At 42.7% G+C, this 26,822-nt stretch overlaps 1 protein-coding gene across 4 annotated transcripts in view; it reads left to right on the top strand.

Moving 5' to 3' along the window:
- LOC125697650 (glypican-5-like) overlaps positions 1 to 26,822 on the top strand; it is a 362,732-nt gene that overhangs the window by 314,688 nt on the left and 21,222 nt on the right. Inside the window, exon 9 of one of the 4 annotated variants that reach the window (XM_048955126.1) lies at positions 11,913 to 12,870. The exons of the other annotated variants lie outside the window; for them this stretch is intronic. Coding sequence (XP_048811083.1) covers positions 11,913 to 11,971 — 59 coding nt within the window. The 3' untranslated portion in view covers positions 11,972 to 12,870. Of the gene's footprint in view, positions 1 to 11,912; positions 12,871 to 26,822 lie in introns of those variants that run through there. 4 annotated transcript variants of the gene reach the window in all.

Raw genomic sequence — 26,822 nt, 5'->3', positions numbered from 1 at the left:
ACACCTGTTGATCTATCTGCTTGTTATCTTCCCTGATAGCACTTAGATAGAGGAATATTTTTCTCAGTCATATATGTCATACATCCATGCTAGAGGGGAGCATGTGTCACAAATTGTTGCAGTGCTTTGTTTACAAGAATTGTTTTCTTTTGTCTTAAGTGTGTGTGTTAAGATTGAATTGTGAATAGGTTTTCAGGGAGCAAAAATAAGGCTCAGTCTGGGGCTTTCAGACTTCAGCTGGGAAATGCAATTGTCTTTCTTTGTTCATGAGTAAGAATAAAGTGACAGGGTTACGTGGGAATCATTTCAAAGTTGTCCCTGTTTTTTGTTGCAGGGCGATTATTCTGGTATCTGGAGGTTAGATCTCCTTGTATACTCATGTCATTTGAATTTGCTGCTTCTTAGAAGGTGCCATCCTGGTTGTGTGTGCTGTTGACTAACTCTTGGCATGCAAAAGTAATGAACAGTAAAAAAAAAAAATGGCTTCAGTATTATGTGGAGGAAATTGAAAAGTGCTAACACTCTCTTTGTCCCGTGTGAAGTTTAACTGTAGTCTCAGGTGCACCTTACTTTACAAGGAGGAAGAAGAGAAGCAGGAGCCAGTTGGGACAGGCAGCCAGAGAAGAGAGGCAGTAGCCCCTGCTTAACTGGGGCTAGCCTCAAGTGGAATGTGCTACAGGAGCAACCGAGCTCTGCAAGGAAACTTCTTGCCAGCACCAACACAACAGCTGCCTTCTTGATGGAGCATGGAGGGCAGTACGGAACTTCTCTTCCCATTATTTCAGCGAAGAGAATAAGTCACATGGGGAAGCAGTTAAGAGAGCTGGGATTGCTTGGTCTCGAGGATGCTTAGAGGGGGGATCATACAGTTCTCTACAACTACCTGAAAGGAGGTTGGTGTCGAGGTGGGGGTCAGCCCCTTCTGCCAGGATGAGAAAGTGCCCTCAAGCCAGGGGAGATTCAGGTTAGATGTTAGGAACAATTTCTTCTCTGAAAGTGTGCTCAGGTGCTGGAATGGGCTGCCCTGGGAGGTGATGCAGTCACCGACCCTGGAGGTGTTCAAGAAACATTCGAATGTGGTACTATGGGACATGGTTTAGTGGGCAGCATTGGTAGTAGGTGGATGGTTGGACTGGATGATCCTGGAGGTCTTTTCCAATTTTTGTGGTTTTGTGATTCTGCAATTCTAGACTGTTGTTTAATAAGTCCAATAGTAGCACAAATCCTTTGTAATTTCAAATATGAAGCCTCCGCCAGGAGAACATAAACTGAGGATCTCAAAAGATAAGCAGGGTTTTCATAGACATTGATTTTTAAAAAATAATTATTTTTGTAAAGGGAAAAAAATATATATCTGTGTGCTTCATCCTTCCTCTGTGACCCAGGAGTGATTGGAGACTTCCTGTGAAGCAGCAAACCACAGATGGTAGAAAAGATTTGAATAACCGTATCATAGAAGAAACGTGTAAGCTTTTTCTAAAAAAAGATGGCAAGGAAAAATCTACCAAAAATGTAACTTTAAAAAAAAAAAAAAAAAAAAAAAATTAAAGCCTTTAATCATTCCTAGAAATGAGATCCCAGTTGTAACGTTTAATTCATAAAGCTGCCAAAGACTCCTATGCCTGTGGGAGTCAGACTGGCATCCATGATTAATACTAACTACAGGTGTGTGTCTGAGTTTCCGAATAACCAGCCATAGGGGAGGTCTCAGAAATTACTTAACCCTGCCCAAGTGGGCTTTCTCAAGAGACCACCTGCGAATAGATAACAAGAAGAAAATTGTAATTTTACAGCAGTTCAACAGATAATGTCAAATGCCTCTTGGGGCACCTTTCGCTTTAGCAGAGGAAAAGCATTAGACGTGATTGAAAGGCCTTCTCTGTGTTACAGAACTGAAGTGACTCAAAGCCGCCCAGTGAGTTGGTGCCAAAGGAATAACCCACAGCTTCTGTGTTTGCTTGTCCCGGGCAACTTCAACTGGGGAAAAAAAGCAGAGAAGAGATGACCGTCAATGCTTACTTTCTCTTTCCATGGGCTCACTGGAAGACTCGGCAGCAGCAAGAAATTTAGGAGATAATTGAGCTCAGGAGCTCAACGAGCTGTGCAGGGGGACCTAGCTCTGTCAGAGTGCTGGAAGCCCGCCTGGGCCTGGCTCCGAGCAATTGACCCTTCTTCTGCGGGAGAGTGAGAGCCAGAGTGTGGTTATCCTCTTGTTAGGAAGGAACAGCATTCCATCAATGAGAGGAAGAGACACTGCTCTAAGGTTGCAGTAGCACAACTAGACTGAGGGTTAAATCCTGTCCCGTATGACTTTTGTAAACATGTATCCACACTGTCTCCTTTGGGAGACTTTTGTTGTTTGCTTGTTTGTTTGTTTGTTTGTTTTAACCTTTATGGATCTTATTTGTTCTTTATGATAAATGGGTGAAACAAGGTATTTTTCCTTTTTGTATAGCAAATCTATAGGCTAGTTCTTTAAGAAATATAGCAAGCACCCCCACTGCCCAGTCCATCCAAGTGGTACCCCAACATCCAGTGGTACCGAAAGGATAACAGGAGAGCTGCACAGACCTGGTAGGGTGCTGTACCAAAGCAAGGGAAGGAGAAACACCATGCAGTGTCTGCTGGTGACACACAGGGAGATGCTGAGATACATGGTTATGGCCCTGGGCTTGCTACCTGGTTGCTGCCGGAGATCTCACTATGCACTGGACAACATCTCTAAATAGCAGTATAACTCTAATCAGCTAAGCCTTTTGGTACTGCAGAGAAGATTGTTTGGTAATGCAATGGAAACAAAGACAAGCTAGATTTGCAGAAAGTGCTATGGAGCAGAAGTAGGAAGAGACACCCAAAGACTGCAGCCTCCACTGTGGAAGGCTCTGGGAGGGAAGAAGTCCTGATTCAGTGCATATTGTGCATGGCCATCCTCAAACATCAGCTGTGTATCATTCTCATATAAACCACTTGTGTTGAGAAATCAAATGGACATAATCAAACAGCTGGAGCGCCAGAAAGGTTGAGGGAGATGGGCTTGTTTAGCTTTGAGAAGAGAAGGCTCCAGGGAAAGCAACAACTTTTCTTTGGGGCTGTCTTTAGGCATAGCAAGGATAAGATTAGGGGTAATCAGCATGGCTTCACCAAGGGGAAGTCATACTTAACCAACCCGGTAGCCTTTTATGAAGATAAGATGAATAGATGATGGTAAAGCAGTTGATGTGGTCTATCTTGATTTTAGTAAAGCCTTTGACACTGTCTCCCATAGCATCCTCACAGTTAAACCGAGGAATTGTGGTCTAGGTGTTTGGGTAGTGAGGTGGACTGTGAACTGGCTTAAGGAAAGAAGCTAGAGAATTGTGGTCAGTGGGACAGTCTAGTTGGAGGCCTGCGTCTAGTGGAGTCCCTCAGGGGACTGTAGTACTGGGAAAGTACTAGGACAAGTACTTTTCAATATATTCACCAACGACTTGGATGAGGGAATAGAGTGCACTGTCAGCAAGTTTGCTGATGACACAAACCTGGGAGAAGTGCCAGAAGGCAGTGCTGCCATCCAGCGAGACCTAGACAGGCTGGAGAGTTGAGTGGGGAGAAATCTACTGAAATATAACGTGTGTGGGTTCTTGCATGTGGGCAAGAATAACCCCAGGTACCAGTATAGGCTGAGGACTGACCTGTTGGAGAGCAGTGCAGGGGAAAGAGGCCTAGGGGTCCTGATGGACAGTGGGATGACCATGAGTCTGCACAGTGTCCTTGTGGCCAAGAAGGCCAATGGTATTTTGGAGTGCATTAGAAGGTCTGTGATTAGTAGGTCAAGAGAGGTTCTCCTCCCTCTCTATTCTGCCCTGGTGAGACTGCATCTGGAGTATTGTGTCCAGTTCTGGGCCCCTCAGTTCAAGAAGAACAGGGAACTGCTTGAGAGAGTCCAGTGCAGAGCCACAAAGATAACTAAGGGAGTGCAGCATCTCCCTTCTAAGGAAAAGCTGAGGGAGCTGGGTCTCCTTAGCTTGGGGGAGACTGAGGGGTGACTTGATTAGTGTTTATAAATATGTTAAAAGGTGAGTGTCAGGAGGATGGAGCCAGGCTCTTGCCAGTGACATCCAGTGAAGGGACAAGGTGCAATGGGAGCAAGCTGGAACATAGGAGGTTCCACATAAATATGAGAAAAACCTTTGTCACAGTAAGGGTAACAGAATATTGGAACAGGCTGCCCAGAGAGGCTGTGGGGTCTCCTTCTCCGGGAACATTCAAAACCCACCTGGACACATTCCTGTGTGACCTGATCTAGGTGCTCCTGCTCCAGCAGGGAGATTGGGCTAGGTGATATTTTGAGGTCCCTTCCAATCCCTGACATTCTGTGAAACCTTACTGTGGCCTTCCAGTACTTGAATGGAAGTTTATAAACAGGAAGGGGTGTGACTTTTTATATGATCTAACAGTGAGAAAGGACAAAGGGAAATGGCTTTAAAATAAAAGGGGAAAATTAGGCTAAATGTTAGGGAAAAAGTCTTTACTCAGAGGGTGATTAGTCACTGAAACAGGCTACCCAGAGAAGCTGGGGATGCCCCATCTCTGGAGTTGTTCAAGGCCAGATTAGAGGAGGCTCTGGGCAGCCTGATCTGGTGGTTGGCAGCCACCAGTCTATGGCAGAGGGGTTGGACAAGGTGATCTCTAAGGTCCCTTCCAACCTAAGCCATTCTGTGATTCTGAGATCATTGGGTGAAGTACTTCACAGCACTATATGTGCAACTTCTGTCCATTTTCACTGAGCAGGAAACAAGCCCCTTGATTTTTTAGAGAGGAGGCTGTATGGAGCTTGAAAGCCAGACTGTAAGGAGTGGCAGGCACTTCTACATCATGTTTCAGAAAAGCACAAGCAACTCACTTTACTCTGTTTCAGTGTCATGATGCACTTTCACAGAAAGAGGAGCTCTTCTTTGTGAGAAGAGCAGGGGAAGCATGCTTGTGGCCCAGCCTGGCTCATGAGGCTGCAATTTATACTGTTAAATGATCAGCTGGGAGAGGCCAGGGAAGTTTGAGTAGCATGGGCAGAGCTGGGAAAGAGAAGCAAATTGACAGTGCTTGTGAAAATGTTGCTAAAAATGAAGAAATGCAGGGCCAGAAGTAATGCTGAAAGGACTGCCAAGAACGTTTCAGGTGACAGTTTGGATTTTGGTGGGGCTGCCAGCATCTCCACATCTGTGCATGCTCTGCTGTTCTTCTTCCTGCCTAAAAGCTTGAATTCACCATTCTGTTTTATTTTAAAAAGTAATAATTAAAAAAAAAAAGCTCCTGTGTTTCACCACAGACAGCTGAGGATTGTGCAGCTCCTGAAGGAAGTATTTGAAAAAGACTTGGGGTTGATGGATTCCCTGCAGAGGGAACAGCAGTGGACAGAGTGCAGGCATCTGAAAGGCAAAGTCTGTGCAGAGCTGTGATGTGTACAAGGATGTGTGACAGGGCCTGACGTGTATTGTTCACATAAGGAGCTGCTTCAAATGAGGTCTGTCTTCTTTGATTCATATGCTGGGAGAAGTAGCCTAAGATACCAAAGCTTGCTATAGAGCTGGTTTTATTTTGGCTTAAAACAAACCTACGCGTAGTTTTTTGTTTAATAGATATTTTAAATGCACTGTGATTATGGAGCACTATCTTTTTTAGCCAGTCTAACCTGAAGAGCTTCAGAAAATTTATAAGAAATAATAATTGGAGAAATACCTGTTTCTGTTCTTGTTTTGTTTTGTTTTGTTTTGTTTGAAGCCTCAGCAAAATAAAGAGGCTGTCTTCTGTTGAAGTTCTTTCTGTGTGACTCAGAATTAATGCCTGCTAAAATAATTGTGCTTTGTCACAGATTAGGCTAGAATTGTAAAATCGAAATAAAAAGCCAAGTGAATGATTCACTACTGAAGGTGCTGAAAAACTGTTCCTGAGTAGAAATAGTCTAGACACCAAGTAATTAAGTTACAATGACAGATGATAGTTTAATAAGATGATCTGCCTGAGACTGCTCGGTAGGCTGGCAATCTTGAGCACTCCTAACAGCATTGGCTGGCACATCTGGTGGGAGGTGGCAGTGGGGATTTGAAATGAGATTTCTGTCTGACAGCTGGCAGCTGTGAAAGAGGACTGCACAGTTTGCCTTTTGAGCACTGTAGAAAGTTGTGCTGTCTGTATGTGTTAGGCAGTTTCTTCACATTACGTATCTGTTCTGGGTTTCAATGTGTACTTTATTTTCATCTCTTTTATAACCAAACTTGTAATCTAAACCAATTCTGCAAGTACTGAACACTTTACAATCTGATTGTTGGTGCCTGAAAGTTGTTGTATTGATGAAAGAAACACAGTGCAGTTTGAGGATTTATCTCAGAAATAGTGAGTTCCCATGTAAACAAACTTTTCCACTGAACTGGGGTGATTTTCACTGGAGAAAATTAAAGGGCAGCTTTTGGCCTTTGGGCAGACAGGAGTGTTTCTCCAATGTACTAACATATTTGCCAATGTGTTTGCCAGAGGCAATGAAGACACTAGACAGCAGCAAGCATTAACTATTTGATATCTAGGCCAATACATACGATGAGATGAGAGTCAAAAGTACCCCAGAGTCAGCATGCAATTCACGCTCTGTCGAGAATTTCCTTTTTGGCATAAGATGGATCATAGAGCACAGGTGACAGGGCAAGAGGGAGAAACTTGATGTCACAAAGCAGCCCTGAGCCCATAATATTTCCTCTTTGGGAAGAATCCAATATTTTAAAAATAAACAAAGCTATTAAGTTTGGAGTCTCATGTTTTCTTCGTCTGTCTTTATAAAGCAGCACGTGTTTTGGCAGAAGCCAGTTTACTGTAGGACCTGTGCAGAGGAACAAGTTGGGAGGCATGCCAGGAGGTCACTGTGCTTGTATTAAGCTAGCACAGCAGCTGCACTTGCAGCATCTCAGGAAATAAAACTCGTGCTAAAGAGCCAGTTCAGTTCTAGAGCAGAAGAAGTTCTGTTTCCCATCAGAACACAAACCAAGAAAGGGCAGGTTGCAGCAGAGGCAGCTTTATGGCCCGTAAATCAAAACTAAGTGTGGTCTGGGGTTTGTAGATGCTCTGCTGTCCAGTCAAAGAAAGATGGGAAAGAAGAAAGTATCCACCTTATGCTAGAATACTACACTTCTGAGCTTTGGTTTTACAGGAGAATTTATTTAGGTTATCCTATTGCCTCTCTTGATCTGAACTTAGTAGACATAAGTATACAACCTTGAACATGAAGACAAAACATTGCAGCCAGTAGAGAACCTCTCTATTAAATGCAGAAAAATTGTTACTGATTTTCATGAGCTATATTAATTTGATAGTTGGACTTACTATCTGACATCTATAACAAACCATAGTGTTAAAATTCATCAGTACAGTCTCATATATGCCAGTATGTAACAGCAGGTGCTGCTGTAATTTAGTGAAACATTCCTTTAGTGCATCAGTTGAAATCAGTGTTAATGTTTAATTTGTGAGTTAGTGCATCACCCACCAGTATAAGAGGAATGAGGCTGCAAACATAAGATATAAATACTGTGACTCTTGCTATTCAGTACATCCCATATGTTAGCTGTTGATAACATGATTTTTCTATAAATACAACAGTGCTCTTTGACCTTTAAAAGGATGAGAGGAAAATTGAGAAATTTACTTTGAAAAGTATCTTCTAGATGAAAAAAGTGAAAAGAATCTAGATTTAGAAATGGTCAAGGGGAAGGGTTATTAAAGATAAGTAGGTGCTTTTCTTAACATCGTCGTTCACCAAGATGAGTTCTTAGGACTCAGGTGAAACAGGAAATTCTGGTTAGGAACATGTATTTCTTAAAGAGAGGGATTTCACCTGACATGAGCAAAAATGTCTTGATTAAAATGTTTTTGGATGAGATTTCAAGACCTCCCAAGCCTTTGAGAGTTGTCATCCAGATTCAAGTTTGTGGAGATACGAGTCCTGTATCTGCTGAGCTCAGGTGACGTGGCACATACCTGCAGGTCAGCAGCATGCCTCTAACAACCCTGACTTTGAGTATCTCTCTCCAAGGATCTTGGCTAAGTGGTGAAGCTTGTTCTGTGATGACTGATTGCTGCTGCCCAAGCTAAGTAGCTTGCAGCTAACTCAGGTATCTTTATGTTATCTGCTATCATACTCCTAAATTGTGGGGGAAACATGTTTTGTGTTTGTGGGTTCTGGGAGTATGACTAGGGTTGACTGGCCAGACTCTGTGTGGGGACTATTTCTGCCATCTCATATTTTCTCTGTTCTGTGGTCCAACATGCAACAGTCACAGGTATCATCTGCATTACCACATAATCTGAGCTGCAAGTGCATGCTGATGTCTCATGTCCAGCATTTTGTTCACAAGGGCCCCCATGTCCTTTTCTGCAGAGCTGCTCTCAATAAGTTCTTCTCCTAGTCTGTATTCGTACCTGAGATTGCCTTGACCCAAGTGCAAACCCTCGTTCTTGGCCTTGTTGAACCTCATTCAGTTCACATGTGTCCACTTTTCAAGCTTGTCCAGGTTCCTCTGGGTGGTGTCCCTTCCTTCTATCGTATCACTCAGCTTAGTGTCATCTGCAAAGTTGCTGAGGGTACACTGTCTGTGTCATTGATAAAGATGCTGGAAGAGCACCAGGCCCTTGGAAGACACCCGTCGTGACCAGCTTCCAGCCAGACATAGGGCCATTGACAGTAACTTTAATTTCTTACAGAGGCAGAAGTTCATTCTCCTGAAGTCCCGACTCTGCTCTTTGCCAGGCCAGTATTCTTTGAGGTTATGAACTCAATCAGGGCATGGTCACTACAGCCCAGTCTGCCTCCAGTCTTAACCTTTGCATTGGTGAGCACCATTAGCAGTCCAGTAACCAGGTCCAGTAACAGTTCTTCTCTGGTTGGCTGTCCAGTATCTGACCAGGGGAAGTTACCCTCAGCAGACTCTAGGAGTCTTCCAGTTTGCTTGCAGCCTGACATGTTGCTTTCCTAGACATGGGTGGTAGAAATCTTCCATGATGAGGAGAGCTTGCAAGTACAATGTCTCTTGTAGCTGAAGCAAGGCCTCATCAGCAGGGTTCCCTCTTTGTCTGGTCCCTAAACCGGATCGTGTCTGTTTCTCAGATGATTAAGATATTTTTTCTCATTTGTTTGCAGGTAATAATATTAACTGAATCTGGAGGAGCTTACTTATGATCTTCTTGTTGCTGCTCTTTTTTAAAATTTTATTCACATAAGAGCAACAACATATTTGCTAAAATACCAGGCTCCTGAGCACATCGTCTTCCTCCTTTCTTTGTTTAAAGCCAGAAATTAAAGATGCTTCAGCCTTGCTGTTCTTAATGTCAATATACACAAGATGTTAGCAGCTTCTCTTAGTCTGAATGTTTACTAGTGACATACAGCTCTTTTTGTATAAGCCTTCAGTGCATGCTGACAGCATCCTGTTGTCTGTGTAATTCATCCTTTTCTCCAGTTCATAAATCCTTATGCAGGAATAAGAAGAATATTTCAGTAATGAGCCCCAGCGCCAGGTTGTTCTCCCGTTTGACTTGAGAATCCTATGTTAAAATCAGTCCTGCTTCTCTTCAGGAAGGGGCTATCTGTATGATCCTGGCAATATGAGAAATTTCAACATGACACGCTGTCTGTGATGAGTGGGAATGACGTTAGGTTATTCCAGAGAAGTCAGCTCACCATTCCATCTTCTCTGATTCACAGTCCCTCACAATTTGTCCTCCCAGAGAACTATCACAGCAAATGTTAATAAAATACTTCTATTATTTGGCAACTGAGCTATTTGCCGTGCTTATATTTTTTTTAACAAAATTTTTTACCAATTGTTTTACCAAAATTTAACAATACTAGACTGAAACTGAAAGCACCTTCACCAGGTTATGATCCTATCATGGTAGAGTCCCCAAAATGCTGATTTATCTTATTCTGATTGATTTATTTCACCCCATTTGCTATGTTACCTGCTGATATAAGAGCATGAAACAGCCTGTTTCATGCCAGGGGGAAAGTGTTCTTTTGCTTTGTCTTCTACCTTCAAAACAAAATTCACAAATATAATATGGAAATGCTAGTTGCAGGGACATGTTTTTTACCACTATCCCATCTGGGTACAACTTTAATATAAGCATCACATTAGCAAGTGTCTTATTCCCTTAAAATATCTCCTTAGCTTTTATAGCGCAGTTCAAGTATGTGCTGTATTTTTTCTTCCCATCTCCTACCATCCTCACCAGCCTGACAGTGTTTCCTTGGCCCTTTGGTGCCTGAACTTTCTCTTGCTGGTAGAAAATTACAGCTCAGCCTGTTTTCTTCTAATCATGGGAGTCAGGAAGAAACATCACATATCATGAGTAAGTGACATTTAGCACATTGAGTATAATCAGTTGCAGCTCTTCCTGAGCAGGCGCTGGTAGATTTAAGAAGTCAACACAGTAGGAAACATCTTACCCACAACAGTTTGCCTACTCAGAAGCAGCGAGTTGGACTTTATTTAATCTATATCTCCTTTAAAATAACGGTGTTAGTAAATGGGACACTCATTTGCATCTCGCTTTCTGGAAAACCTTTTAGTGATTCTGCTCTGTGGCACTGTGGATCTGTGTATCTGGGGCTGCAAGGGTAGCGTTATTACCTGCAACTCGCACATCTCCAAGGACATCCTGTGGGCTGTGCTGCCAGGAGACCCTCAGCCATTCCTCCTGCACCCTGCAGACACCAGTCGATTCCTATTTCTCTCTTTCTAGTGTCATCTGTGCTCGATGGTAGCAGCTCTTACAGCAGGTGCTCATTAAGTAAACACAAGCTCAGAGTTCCATTCACAAAGCATTTTTTCATCTGCATAACTCCTTGTGCTTAACATTTCCTGGGAAAGCAAATGAGACCATCAGTGAAATGGGCATATGTAAATTCATCCAGGAGACTTGGCTAAAGTACAAATAATGGCTGACGAAGATGGGTCAGGAGGGGTTTGAGAGGTGGGTCTGGCAACTCCCATAGCAGCCTCATCTCCAAACACATTGGGCTTCATGCTATGCTAAATTATACTTATTTCAGACAAAAAATAACAGCTTCAGAGCTTTCGCAACGCCATCTCATGTAGGTAGAAAATGAGAACAATTAAGGGAACAGGAAAAGACATCTTTGCTGCATTTTGAATTGCATGCTTCCATACAAACAGCACAGGTTCACAAGTGGCAGCAGAAGGAGCAGAAGGCATGAGAAAAGACAGATGCGAATACTGAGGGCCAGAAGAGAAGCGTTTTTCCTTCCACTGACATCCACTGAGCTGTAATACAATGTTATTAATATGCTACTTTCTGTGACAGTTCCTTTGATATTGGGATCAGGCTGTATCTGTAGATCTGTATGTTTAATAGCAGAGTAAAAAAGTGCAGGCTTTAGAAGTCTCTACTTTATTTGGACTCTCATTTAAGCTACTGCTGTGTTTTTCATTTTGTTTGAAGGCCAGATGAGGTAGAGAACTGAAATCAATTTAAAATGCCAATTAGGGTGATCAATAATTAATATGCTTAAACTTCTATTTGTGGACAGCGTGACAATGTTATTTCTCACTAGTCAGTAAGAAGACACTTTGCTGAACATATGTGAAGATCACTACTTATTTTTCAATAAATTGTGGAGTTCAAAACCTGAAGATGCCATCAGGTTGCATTGAAAGTCCTAGAAATCACAAGCAAGAGCAGTCATACTGCTGCTCCCTGACTGAGTCAAGTAATTCATTTTTTCACTGAAATGTACCTTGCTGGAAAGGTGATGTGGACCCAGCAGGAGGTGGGTAATATGCACTTCTCTGGACATTCAGTCCTAGGATTTGTTTATATTCATTTTGAACTCTTCACGCTGCTTTTTATTTGAATTCTTCTGTCTTCAGGTTCCCACCATCAGGACCAAGATTTCTGGCTAGCAGAGAGCTCACTAGTTTCTCCCTAAGAAGATACAGCTGCACTGGAATCAAACAAAAACGAGGGCTTCTCCAAATTTCCAATATTTATGTATAAAAAGGGGCTGACAGTACTAATGTAATTGAGTTCCACAATTATGCAACAGCCTGGCCACAGCAATGCACAGCTACTGCTCAGGCTGAACCTGCCTGTCCAGATTTACTTTACAGTCTTCATTGGTTGTGCTTTGAGCTATCATCTCACATTTGATTCCATTACAAAAGATTTTCTTGGATGGAAGGGGGAATCTGAATTCCTCAGCATAACTACTCTTTTTTTCTTCTTTATTTACCTATGTCACATACAGGTTGCAGCAGCAGCAAAAATTTATATGTGTTTGTATAGTGGATGAAAAGTGTTGAAAAGCACAGGGAGATCAGTGGCAGTTTGTTGCAGATCCCCCTTAAAACATCTTGTAACGATTTTCCTTTCAGCAAGCTTACCAATGTAAAGAGGTCATTATCCGTTAAATAATTGATCTTGTTATTACGGAGCAAAAACAGAGGGTCTCCTTTGCTTTTTGTTTGTTGCCAGGACCTACTTTCTATAAAAGCATTAGCAAATGTTAATTGTACTCATCTACTTTACAATTTCATTGGCTGGATTATTTGCAGTCTTGCTGGTTGTTTGCAGCATAAGAGAGACACTCGCCTTCATAATCTAATTCAGAATCTAAGAGCTGACGCTGTGCTGTGCTGCTAAGAAGGATGCTTCTTAGATAATTATTATCAAAGCAAATCACTTATTTTTTATGAAAACCTTATCTGCTGTTGTCACAGGAAGTGAGATATGCTTTACTGGAACTTGGTGTACACTTCACTTTTTCTCTCATTTCTGGTTTCTTCTTTAGTTGCTCTATAATTATACCAATGGCATCTCTTACTCTGTGTTGTGTTTTCTTCCGAGTGTGTTACGTATGAAAGTAGAAACAAAATATGAGAACAGTGAAGAATAACCTGTAAATTATATCTTAAGCAATATAATATTATTAAATGCATTTCACATATTTAACCTGTCACCAGCTTGGGGTCAGCTGCTCTTCTGTTTCTTTCTGGCTCCATTTCTGTTGTTGAACCTTACCCTTGGTCTCTGTAGAGACAAAGATGGGTCAGGAGGGGTTTGAGAGGTGGGTCTGACAACTCCCATAGCAGCCTCATCTCCAAACACATCAGGCTTCATGCTACTCTAAATCACACTTATTTCAGATAATAACAGCTTCAGAGCTTTAGCAATGCCATCTCACGTAGGTAGAAAATGAGAACAATTGAAGGAACAGGAAAGGAGACCTTGGCCTCTACAGAGTCGCACTGTGCAACTCAGTTGTATACCCAAGGGGATAAAAAAGCTGCAACCTGATCGATGTGAGTTCAGTGGCACTGACAGTAGGAGTTAACTTATTACATTGATATGGGATTGCTTTCTTCCTAAAATGTTGAGCTCTGCTTGTTTTGATTTTCCTTAATGACCTGTTTCACCAATTTTGCCAGGAGAAGTGCATGTAAAATGTTCTTTTCCTCTTTGGTAGTGCTGCAGCACTCGTAGCAATGCACGTGGGACAGTGGTAGTGCTGCTATTTAAGTGGTCCCAGGCTTCAGCTCCACCACAGATCCCAACACCACCTTTTAGGTTTTGTCCAGTGTCGAAGGAGAATTGCCTGCCTCAAGGAAGAGGCACTTGTCCTGTCATAGGTGCAGCATCAAGCAAGTTACATTTGTGTTTTGAAGCTTAACTGTAGCATATGTACAGGGCTTATTTATACAAAAAACAAGTGGCTCTATCTTTAGAGCTCATTTCAGCTGTTTGTCCATAAGGAGAGTGTACAGTCAGTGGGATTTCCATGTGGAACCTCCTCAGACCATTGCCAAGTGAATTATCAGCATATGGTAATATGTGAAATCCTTTGATTTCATTTTGAGTTGTTGAAGACACATTTTCACCACCTATTTCAGGAAAGTGGCTCTCCCTACACTTCCCGAGCAGACTGTGAATGACAGGAGAATCTGTGTTCCTGCAAGGTAATTCAGAGAACTTGAATGAGATCCCGGCTCTGAGTTACCTTCAGGGTTACCTTTGGAGCTATACAAGGCTCTTAAGAAAAATAATTCTTTACTGCATCTCTAATTCCCCAGTGCTGTAAATATTTCATGGCGCAGCATTCCCCCTTCTGAAGTTGAGCTACGCAGAAATCATTGAAACCATTATCTAATAAGTAATGTAAAATATGACCTCTAGAGATTACAGAATGAAGTCCCAAATTTTAGCGAGGAACTTTTGAGCCAATTCACTGCAGATAGTTAACAGATAGGCTACCTTACCAAAATAGAATGTTTTCTACCATCTGTTTCTAGTACTTGGCTAAGACAGGATTGTATATGCAAACCAGAAACAAATCCTTCGTAAATACTATTAAGTGTAAATTGCAGTATTCTCTGTGTGTAGACATAAGTGAGAATAATTTGAACAGGAGGAACTGGTGTTGCTTTTTTAAAAAGCAGTCACTTGTTTAATCTTCTATTAAACATTTTGACACTTTCACTATAGAAACAGCTGGTAATTTTTCAAGTACAAATTTGATACTTGCCTGAGAAATTCAGATTTGACTGTGAAACGGTACGTACAGAACAAATGAGATAGGAACAGTTGTGGTGGAAGCTATGTCCAGTGGTGAAATCTGATCCTCAGTCCAGCACGGGTGTTTTATTTTTCACACATATAATTATTTTGTGTGGTTCTTTTTTGTGTTTCCAAATGAAGTAGAAGGTAGTGAAGTGCAGAAGGATGGAAGTGACCCCTGATACACCTTGTCCTGTTTTATATTCTGGCACAGCAGTTAATGTGGAGTATTTTGCACCTCATTGCTGTCCATACTAAAAGTTTCTGTGTTCTCTAATTCTTCAGTAGATGTGTACTGTATTCACTATTATCTGTCCATTTCATTTATTTCACCCATTTTTCTCTTTGTAATTAATTAGCTTCCCTTTATCCTATGGTAATTCTGAACAAAGCCAAATCCAGTTGTTTTAATGATCAGTTTTTATTAGTTCTGCAGGCTAACTGCACTGCAGCAAGGTGTCATTTGAGCCCAGTGTTATTATACCTCTACCTAAATGATTAATTTAACCTTTTTACATATTGCAAGAATTAATAACGTAATAAATCAGCAGAGGTCTATTATATTAAGTGATGTATGTAACTCATCAGTGATTTTGTTTCAGCTGTACTGTGTTAGTTTTGTCACTGACTGATCTCAGCTGCTCCCATATGAGATTCAGAGTACAGAGGAGAATGTGGGAAGGGGCCTAGACCTGAACAAATAAGTTTGGATTTTCCTAATAATGGCACTAAGGGGGGTTGTTTGCTGGTTTTAAATAAGTAAATATAAAAACCCCAGTATGCACCTAGTATTATATGGGCTGAAGTCTACTTGTTTCTCAGATCTCTACTGTGATGTGTGTTGTAGATGAAACCATGTGGACTAATGGCTGTAGTGCAGCGTGCAGGATCAGGGCACAGAACAAACACTGAGTGAAAAAGCAGTCCTTCCCCCAAAATACAGCTTTTGTCAACTGTAGTAACTCCAGATCAGCAAACAGCTATACCAGCATGAGGGCAGAGCCTGAGGGTTTGTACACTTGGGCACTGGGACTCTTGGAGCGCTGTGAGCTTTTTGGGCTCAGCCATGTTCTGAGGCAGCTCCTTTGACCCGCCCTGAGGGAATTGTTTTGGCAAATGCAGGCTGGTCATCGAATAATACAAGTCAGCAGGTAGATCTAATAAATATATTGATTCTCACATGAATAAATACAAGGGCATTCCATGAGTCGCAGGGATACAGCTGAAAGGCCCGAGAGAAGACTCACTTCAGTCCCACTTGCCTGCAAAGCACAGGGCAAGCAGCTGGGAGGGATCCCAGCAGGCAAAGAGCAGGAGCAGCAGTACTGTTCCTGGTGCTTCTCCCATCCTGAGCAGGGCAAACTGAAAGCTTTAATTGGCTTGTGGTTCCAAAATGCTGCACAAACACCAGACGGTGGAAGCATTGCAATGCTTCTGAAAGGCCCCAAGCCTGGCTGCCAGGAGGGTAGCAGGGTGGCTGCTGCCCGGGCACCGCAGGCTGAGAGCACACAGCAGGCCTGCCTCGCTTGCCTGGCACCGACCCCAGCAGGCTGGCAGTGGGTCACAGCAGCTCACCTGCTGGGTTTGAGGGTTTTACTCATTCTGTTGGTGCGGCCATTCCTTACAGAGAGCCCTCATTCCAGGGTGTCTGTTGAGCCCATCTCTTCTTTGTTCACTGCACCCAGCTGCTACTAGCAGTGGCTCGTCCCACCAGAAGTGGTTTCTGCAAAGGACAGGGATTCAGGCCCTGCCTGTCTGCGTGTTTTGAGAGCTGTGGGCAGCTTGAAGGAGGGGTTTTTGAGGAGGGGGTGTAGTGAGGAAGAAACAACGGACTGGGCATGAGCACTGGGAGCCTGCAGGGGGTGGCTGGAGGACCCTCAGCATTGGTGCGTTTCTTAAAGCACAGAGCAGAACAGAAGGGATGTGCAGGGTTTAGATTCCCCAAGCTGTGAGCAGCGGGAGAGCTAGTGGTAACTCCTCCAATTTGGAAATCCTCATGAAGGACAAGAAAGCCTTGAAAGATGTCTGCTGTGAGGGGTCCAGCTTGCAGCCACCCAGCAGTGAAGGGCTCCCCTACCCTGTCATGTCTTCACAACACCTGGGTGGCAGCTGGAGAGTGTGGGGCACTCAGGGACACAGCTCCCAGGATGGATGTCTCCTATTGCTTTTCCTTTATCTTGGAGATAAATATATATATATATATATATATATAATATATATATATTATATATATGGAGATAATATATAAATAAATATTCCCGCTTTATCTTGGAGATAAAAATTGCAGATTTTTTTTTTTTCTTTCCCCCTGTTCTCCTTCCTTTCTCTTCACCTTTCTTCTCTACCTGTAGCACTGGGGTAACCCAGGTGAATGCTGCCAGGAACTGTCTGCCAAGAACTGAGCGGGCAGTAGGAAAATGGGAATCTGTGCTCCTTTAAGAGGAAATTAGAAAAGAAACAAACTGAAAATAGCGAGAAGAAAGGTAAAAGCTGTCAGGGCTGTGGCAGGAGCAACCCATGTGTTAAAGCAGGGCTCAGCTCCAGGTCTGCTGTGCCCTGTGGTGAGTAAATGAGAACTCCATGAGAACACCATGTGGGAGAGGATGTTGATAGAGATGCCAGTACGTATAGCAACTTACACTGCATTAAAAACAATAATGTAGATAAAGATTTTGTAAAGATTATTACAGTAATGTAATTAAAGACCTGCTGGTGTGTGTGCTCAGAACTTGAAAGGAATAGATTTCAAAGAAACAAAATGAGCTATAAGCAATATATGACATTTGTGGTTTTTTTCGTAATTGACTTCTGTTGGATGTTGAGACAAAAGAAAATTCAGATTGATTAAAAATTATCTGTTTTCTAGGCTTAAAAAAGCAACAACAACACAAAACACACCTTTGAAATGCACCTTTAGGAGCTGCAGTCTTTCATTCCAGTATTTCATGCCTTTATTACTGAAAATGTGTAGCTTTTTTCAGCCAAAATTTGCCTGGTATGATGTTCCACTAGTGAGACCATTGCCCTTAGTATCTTAGAATCTTAGAATCATAGAATCATAGAATTGCTCAGGTTGGAAAAGACCTTAAAGATCATCAAGTGCAACCATGACCTAACCATCCTACCCTAACAGCCCTTTGCCAAACCATGTCCCTGAGCACCACATCCAAATGGTTTTTAAACACATCCAGGGATGGTGATTCAACCACCTCCCTGGAGAGCCTATTCCATTGCTTAACAAACCTCTCTGTAAAGAAGTTTTTCCTGATAAAAAAACTTCTGCTAGGATGAACAGTCTGCTCTCACTAGTTTCTCTTTCCCCAAGTAAGTATTCACTTAGTGATCAAACGTGCCTTAACTTTCTCTTTCATAAGCTAAATAGAGCTCCTTGAGATTGTCACAGTGTGTTTTTTCATCCTTTAATCAATCTTACAACTTACAGCCATATCAAATTTATCAAGCTCTCTTTTGATGCGTGAACACCAATGCTGAACATATTTTGCTCTCAGTAGTGGCAGAAGACGTTATGGTAATGTACCTTATTCAGGTTTCCCAATACACACCCAAAGAACTTTAGTCCCTGTATAGTTACTTTCAAGCCTGCAGTCAAGTCATCATCTGCCATGATGCTCTACTCAGCCTGTGTACTTTTTCCCTGCATGCCTAGGACTTGCTCTGTTCACCTCCCACCTGGCTGATCAGCTGATGCAGCAGTCAGGATTGCTGCTTTTCCTGTGTTAATTCTCTTCTTATCATATAAATGATTCATCAAACAACTTTCCTTCAGTACTAATCACAGGTTGAATGAAGACAGTTAACAAAGAAAGTGCAGGTTTACCAACACTGCTGTGCTTGCGGATATTCTAATGCGTATCAGAAAGATCATTCTGTAACATAAATACCAGTTTTACCCAGTGAAGAAAGGCCTTACTCTGTCAGCAATTTCTGAAGGCTCAGTTTCTTCCTTCTTGTATTGTGCAGTTGTCCAGAAATGACCTCACACAGTAGTGGATAGAGCTGCCTGAATAATGCGTCTGCACTTACTGTGTCATGGGAATTCCCAGCCATCTTCTTTATAAAAATCCCTTCTTCATGTTCTTGGCTTTAAGAGTGAGGAAGGAAGAGATGAGATTTCTTTTTCCTTTGGGGGCTTTTTTTTTTTTTTTTTTTTGGCCAGTTTGTTTGTTTTCCTTTGTGGGAACAGAATTTGGAGTTGGAGAGTCTAGGTTAAAAGGTAATTACTTTTATAGCAATTAAAACCCAAAACTCATTGAACCAATTTCTAATACAAACAGGATCAGCATTAGCTTTTAAAGGATTGCTATTATCGTTTCAGGACTTCAATGTGATTTAAACTGTAATAGATATAGATTTCTATATTAGTGTTCTTGCTCCTTGTATTGCATTTCTGCTGCCATCTGCTATAACAGGAATGGCATTTTTCACTTTATTGACTGGACAGTGAATTGGAATACTACATTCCTGCACTCTTTGGATTGCGGAATGATTATAAGCTTACAGGGAGAAAGGGTTAGGACAATTCTGCTGCTGTGAGACTTGCATTTTTAAAGTAGCAGGTACTAATTATTAAATCAGTATAGATAAAAAGGACATTTGACTCACTCGTGGTAAAGTAGAAAGAATTTTACCCTCCAGAGCACAACAGATGACCCAATGTGCCACTTGCCTTCTTTCTGGCCCAGACAAGGTCTTGCTGCTGCTTGCTCAGGACCTACAAAAAAGAGCCCTTCCCTGCGTTGCTTGAGAGCACTCTGCATGCAGACTGCCTGCTGCTTCCTGCTCCAAGCCAGGTTTTCCACTGGTGCCACATGCTGCATTTGAAAAATGATTTGTAACGAGTTGCTCTATAAATGGACTCTATTGCAGAATGCTATTTAAAATTGGAATATACTGAAATGAAGCTGCCTCTTGATTATGACTTTTCCTAGAAAAAGACGATTTTGCCTAGTGATAGAGAATGGTAATGAGCAGCACTTAATTAGCATAAATTAAGCTTAATGGGAACAAATTCTGCTACTGCCAAGTAGTTAAGAGTGCTTAAAGAAATGAAATTCTGAAGGCTGATCTTACAATACCTGAAGATGTCTAGTACATTTCAGTATCTGTGTTCTCCAGGACGTTCAGGGGGCCACTGCCAAGCTGTGTAGCTAATGTTCAGTGGCCTTAATTCAGGGATGTGTGGCCCAAATTGCTCAGGTCCATGAAACGCACGTGGTAGGAGTCTTATTCTTTATTTTCTTTAGGTAAACATGGAAGTTTATTTCCAAATTCAGCATCTGAATGTATTAACATAAAGACAGCTTAATTTTGGCCAAGGTCTGAGTGTCTCTTCAATTTATCTCTAACAGAAATCTTGCAAGTATGTACTTGCTGACTTCCTCGATGTGTTCTCAGAGTTTCTGTCAGTCTCTGTTCTAGGGACGTCCTTTGTCATTTGCTGCTTTTGCACTGTTGAAAGAAGTTTTTTTCCCCATGTCTAGCCATTCTAGGGTTTTTGCCATACATTTATCATTTCTTTCCAAATTGCAGTCTGGACGTGAAGATTTCCAGCCTCTGTCAATACTTCCTGATCACTGAGTGTTTAATTTCTCAATCTGCAGTGGCATTATTGTATGTAGCTAGTTGCAAGCGTGACACAAGAGTTTTCCTGTACAAGGCTGCATGCTCAGGGAGACGTGCCATGGTCGTCTTCTCTGGGAGCGAGGTGATAAGATCCCAAGACACAGAGTAGCAGAAATATGAATTTTGAGGGAAGAAATCCTTGTCTATGGCTGCATCTGACCAACACGCACAGGTCAGGCTTATGTTGACCCCAAATGTGAACTCGGAACAGAGAGAGCTGGAGGAACTGGTTCTAGAGAAAATGAAGTATTCCTAAAATATCAGTGATAGAAAGAATGGAATTGTGGAATAAAGCAAGTGAATTTGAATAATAGATACATTGCATACAAGAGATATGTCAGAGTGTAGTACTTAAAATCTCACAGAAAAGGACCATTATACTGAGGGTATTCCAATTTCTAAGATGTTACGTAGTGTCACAGAGAGCCCAGCCCAGCGACACTGTGCCTTGTATTTCAGTGCTGTGCTCTAAGGAAGGAAGGGTCACTGCATCTGGAGGTGGGACCTTGAACACGAACCCAAGTTCAGTGCCAGGTTAGCAGGGCTCCAGGGCAGAAGCAGCTCATTATCTAATGAGCAGCATAAAGCAACAGGATTACAAATAGGGAATGTGGTTTTAATTAATTCGTTGCTGTGTTTCTGGGAAGACTGGGTGGTCTTGACCATTCATTCTCTAGGCTATGCTTACCTAAAGCAGCCTGCTCTGCTCGGGGTCAGTCCTAACCACACAGGTTCAAGATCCTTTTGTGGCTTCCTTCTTTTGTGTGTTTGCCTCATCTGCTGTCCTGGGCTAAAAACTTCAACGTGCCAGGCCTGAACTCACAGCACCTTCCTCAAGGCTGGCTGCAGGGTCCTGCTGGCATTACCGCAGCTCCCCCAGCATTCTCTGAATAAATCCCTTATTTGTTCTTTAGAGTAGCAGCAGGCTTTTATGCTCCATTTGTAGAGCATGTAAGCTTGGTGGTGTTTTGCCCAGGACTTGGCCTTCTAGCTGCTATTAAAAGTCTGACTTGAGCTCTTTGTGGGTAATAAATAACTTGCCCGTGTTTTCTGTAACAGTTTTTAATTTACAGATGAATATATTAGTAACTTCATATTTGGATTTTTAAATAATTAATTCAAGTTCAACACAGTTGGAATGAAAGGGAGGCAGCTGAACGCTACATGATTTTTGCACCTCACACTGTGCGTTTAGAGATGAGGGCTGGCTTTGGGCCATTGCAGGCTTCTCTGGGGACCAGAGGAGTGAGTTGCTCACAGATCAGAGTGCATCCCTGACCTCAATCTGTGTCCCTGGCAGGCCAGGAGTGAACCTGGTGCTGTGGAGGTGGGTGGAGGGATGGGCACTGATCCTTTGTGCTCTGGGCCATGTCACAGTCTAATGAAGCATAGCTCTCTGATTTCAAAATGTAACAAGACCACAGCAAACAGCTCCACTTCTCTTACCCATGGCAGCATCTGTTCAGATCTCTCCTAGTGGAGCTAGTAAAAACTCTTAGAAAGCAAGGATTTCAGTTCCATTCTGGAATAAACCCTCACAATCCTGAAGATACTTGCATGGGCTGTTGCTAAAATGAAAAAGAACCTCGTAGTCCTCCTCCATATTTATTCTCCCAACGTAGCTGCAAAGTGGAGAACCAGCAGGTTCCTGTACAGGCTCGGAAGGGGCAGGCAGAAAACCTCTAATTTGCTACAGCTACACAGCAGACAAGGCTGAGGAAGGGACTCCACCTCCAGGAACACCAGCCAGGAGCTGCCCTGCAGGTGGGGTGTCCTCAGCACATGGAGAGGAGAGAGCTGCAGCAGTACAGCCTTGTGTTTGGTAGCTGCTTCAGGGGGAGCCTGCAGTTGGCAGCGTTCATCATCTCACTCATTATGAAGCCGTTACACCACAGTCACAACTCCGAATTGCAGCTAATAGATTTTCATTTTGTTTTCCCAGTTAAGTCATGTTTGATAAATGCAGAAATGCGTAGGGAGCAGCTTATCTCAAGTAAGCAGTTTCTTTTTAAATGGGCAGCTTGGGTGTGAATTGCATGAAGATTTTTTGAATGTAAAAAGGGATTCTGTAACGAGTGTCTGCAGGTATTAGGTGGTGAACTCAAAGTGTCCACCTGTTGAGTACAACTCCCATAGGTTTTAGGCATCTGTTAGCTTGCAGCTGCTCAAGACAAACATGATTTTATAAGCATGCGTATACACACCTGTATGTGTATATGTGCAAAAATTTTGTCATGTTAGATGTGCAATTCTTTGTATTGCTGCCCGTGTTGTCTTAAAGACTGGCTTAAATTAATCTGAAGAAAATTCTTTTGTAGGAAGTAAACAAAATTCCATTACCTGCTTCTCTCCAGACAAATGCATACAGATGTCATTTGTTTAATTCATTATCTGTACCTTTGAGTTTAAGCGGTGCAAGCCAATTTGTTCATAGCCTAACAGTGGTCTGGGAAGTACCAGTGCATGGTGGTGGCAGTGCATGGTACGTTCCTGCCCCAGGTTGTTCATTTCAGAATTCCTCTGGAGCAGTTTTCAGCATGCTTGGCTGGGACATTGAAGTCATTCTTTTTCCCGTCCAGAGAATTTTTTTGCCATAATAAAGCAGCATTCTCGAAAATGCTGAAGCTGAGCCAGCCTCCCAAGGCTACCCCAGGAAACTTTGTCAACATTTTCAAACTTGGAAGCCAGACTACAAGCCATGCAAATATGCATTTTAGGGCCAGACTTTCAAATGCATTTTATAGCCACAGATAGGAGAACTTCTGAGAGTACCCATGCAAATCCTACTCAGGCACCTTCTGGCAACCAAGGGACATGAAATCATAAAGAAGAAATTTTCTTTCTGTTATTTCAGGTAGCACTTCTCCCAGAGGTGCAATGTACCACATCTCAGGAGTTGACTTGGCTAAAAGGGGAAGGCCAGCCCAGGGGATGCACATGGCAGTGGGCACGAGCCCTCCCTCCGCTACCAAGCACCATTCCCAGCTAGGACACTTGACAAGTATGCAAAGCCAGGCCTCGCGTGTCTGTCCTGGCCCCGTGCCCAATGCTGTGTGCATAAGGCAGTTCTTTGAATGCCTGTAACTGGATCAAACTGCCGAAGTGTTCGTCACAGCTACCACTCAGCAACAGTCGCCCTATTGTTGGTGACTCGTCTGTGCCCCCTTTTTCCTTTTGCCACCCTCCACCTTTGTCCCTTCCATTTGCCTTCTGGGTCTCCTGTTCTCACTCCAGTGCTGCCCTGTGTTCTTTCCCAGGGTTTTTTTTCAATTCTTTCCTCTGCCGCTGCCACTGATTTCTTGCTGTAGCTTGGTCTGCTGTGCTTCCTGCTGCTGGATGAGTTTGAAAGTGCGTCTCCCGTTCTCCAGGCTTCAGCCATCCCTTGCTGCCATCACTCATACCCTTGTTTGTGTTCTCCATTCAGTTGTTCCCTTACCCCTGTTCCCAAGGTTCAGTCTTCTGTTATGTCTGCAAGCGTTCTGCTTTCGTCTTTCCCTCCCCATTGCTGGCTGCTACTGCAACTGCAGCCCAGCCCCAGGCTGACCTTCACCCAGTCCAACTCAGACATATAAAACAAAATTAGCCAGTATTGCATAATTCGATAAACAAGCCAGCCAGCAGATCCTGTAAACTGCAAGCTGTGCACCTACAGTAACATGACCTCAGACCATTAAAATCATGTACTTTGCATCTGGTTTAGGATTTGTATAAAATGTTGTACAGAGAGACTTTATTAGAGCTTAGTAAACCAAAAGCTGGTCTTGGATTTCCATCTGTCAGGAGTTATTAGATTGAATGTGCCACAGGGGTTAAGAAGAAAGAATTAGAAGTTTGAAACAATGTTTGTTGAAACTGCTGATGAATTATACAAATCCACACTGTTTATCATACTGCTGTCATCTTCGTAATGCAAAATGATGAGGGAAAATACACTCAGTGTAGAATCTCACGTCAAGAAAAAAATTGATTATGCAACTAAACTGTTCTTGGCAATGTTTTACCACAGCAAGATGTAAACAAAATATCAGCGTGACGACATTGCTGTCAATTTCAGAGAGCTCTCACTTACCTGGAAGCTTCTGCAGTCACTGCCAGTAACCCACATTGCAGTGTTCTTACATGGAAAATGGTGTGTTTTAATTCAGGGAGATTATACAGAAATTCTGGTGGCTGCTTTCAGCGGGTTCCTCAGCTGAAGTTATATTTCTTTGTAGTTGTGATGATAAAAGTGAACAATAGCTGCACTGTCTGTGCCATACAATTTCTTCACTTCAAACTGACTGCATGAGCCTGCAAAAGGGAGCTGTTTCCCAAGGCAGCTAGCCGAGTCAGCTACTGCATTTCTGCCAGATTTGTGACTGAACTCTGAACTGCTATTTTCTAAGTCACTAGAGACCAGCTAAGAGAGGCGATCCATTACAGATGTTTTGTTGGCTTGCCCTATTTCAAAATGTATGGGCCCAGTGCAGGGAGATGCTGAGCCAAGGCCTCTCAGGACAGACTGCTACAGCAGTGTATGTGGCAGCATGGCAGGCATGGTGCACATGCCATTCAGTCACCGTGAGAATGGGTGCTTGAAAGCTAGTTGGCAAGTGTCTTTCAGCTGAACCCAGTGGACGTTTAAAACTGGTGCTTCTGTTCCTTCCCACACACAAACCAGGCACTAGCTTACTAACTTTTGATGGGAGAGCAGTTAAATGCCTTTCATTTCTGTGTAGCAGAAATACAAAACAGAAGTAAGCACGTCTGAAAGTTATATTTAAATAAATATCTGCTGCCAAGGGAAGCACTTACTTTCTTTTTGTTTGCTAAGTGTCACTGGCACTCTGAGATGGACATTGAAGCCCAACACAAGCTGTTTCTGCTCAGGCTGTCCATGCTGTCACCTTGCTGCTGATGCTGGTTGTACCAAACAGGTGAAGGAATCTATGGTCAGGAGCCTCATATTGTCTCCTTCTTAGACTGGGTGGCTGAGATCCTTTTCCAGCTCCCCTACAGAAATATAGCAAAGTTTCAGCTGCATCAGGAAATCAAACCACCTGCTGTCATTCAGAGTCTCATAACCCCAGTATAGAAATAGCCTTTCAACTGCTGAGTTCCATTCTCTTTGCACCGGCTTTTCCAGAGTCCTGACGGTTATATGGAGGCATCTCCAGCAACGCAGCATGGGTGGGCAGCCTCCGGGTGCTCCTGGTGGCCCTCAAGTACTGTGACAATTGCCAGCACACAAGTTGTCTTAGTGGAAGCTGATGCTTTACAAAAACAGCCAGTATTCAGAAGAGCATCTGAATTGGAAAAAAGGAAAGCATTGAGTGCACCTCTTCAATGTTAATAGAATTGAAGTACTGACTTGAAGAGTTTGGTGCAGTAAGGATTTTAATTAAAGTATGCTTTCTTCAATAATGTGCTATAGATAAAATCAAGTCTCTTAGACAGCTTCAGTAAAGAAATGTTTCCCACAGTATTTGGAGATATGTGGTGGAATTCTCTATGATTTTAGTGCGGATGTAACCCTTAATTTATTTTTCTTTCTTTCAGTATGTCTCTAAAAAATAAATTTTGAAGGAATTTTCTGTTGCCTTCATCCGTTTATTCAAGTTTATCACTTCTTTGATGTCTTTTACAACAAATAATCAAATTCATGAGATTTCTGGTGCATTGGCAAATGCTTACTTTCAGTTAGTAATTATTCCAGAGATTAGACTTGCCAGCTAGCAGGTCTACTTGTATATACTAAATGTGCTGCAATAACATTTTCCTGTATAATATGAGCCCAACAAGACTTTAAAAAAAAAAGAAGTTTCAATATGCCAAACTTTTCACATATCCTGGAAGTTTATGAAGTTGATAGAAACTGTACTGAGTTTTCTTTCTGGTGTTGAAGAAGCTCCCCTTCCATCTCTCTACGTGTGGAATTACAGAAGCTGTCCCGTTAGCTGAGAAAACCAGCCCTTTGATCAAGTGCTAACAAGAAGTTGAGTGGGGATTCAGTCAGATAGCACTCTTACTGGGGGGCCATTGATGCAAACTTCAGCAATGCCTCCTGTGCTCTCTGTTTTATTTTCTTAGAGAGGAAAAAGAGCACTTCCTGCGTTAGTTCATAGAAATCCTTCAGGGACAGCTGGTCAGGATTAATCTCTTTCCCACGGACAGGATGTAGGACATGCTTGCAGAACTATACCGACCCATCACTGCAGTGTATCTACATCCATCAGTTACAAAGTGTCTCTGCAACCCCCTGAAGCAGGTAAATTCCCTCCCCACTTGCACAGTGCTGGGAGTGGGGCTCAGGGGAGCCAAGATTGGACTGTCTGTGACACCGGGAGCTCTGCGTGCTCCTGTCCCCGCAGTCCCTGAGCTGGAATGCCTACGGGTCACTGGCAGACACTGGAGAGACCCAGCAGGTCTCCTGTAGTCTCTAATGAAGTGTTCACCAAATCAGCATTTAGACTTTATTTTAATGGCACTGTGTAGTCATATAGTTAAGCAGAACAACTCACTCCCAGTTCCATATGTTAGGGACCATCCAGAGCTCCAGACTCCCGATCTCAATACATGACAGTCTAAAGGGGCTGGAGCGGAAA

The sequence above is a fragment of the Lagopus muta genome, chromosome 9 (genome assembly GCF_023343835.1).
Source record: "Lagopus muta isolate bLagMut1 chromosome 9, bLagMut1 primary, whole genome shotgun sequence".
Lineage (NCBI taxonomy): Eukaryota > Metazoa > Chordata > Aves > Galliformes > Phasianidae > Lagopus > Lagopus muta.
Note: the sequence above shows the minus strand (reverse complement) of the source record. Positions and strands in the feature narration are given on the sequence as shown.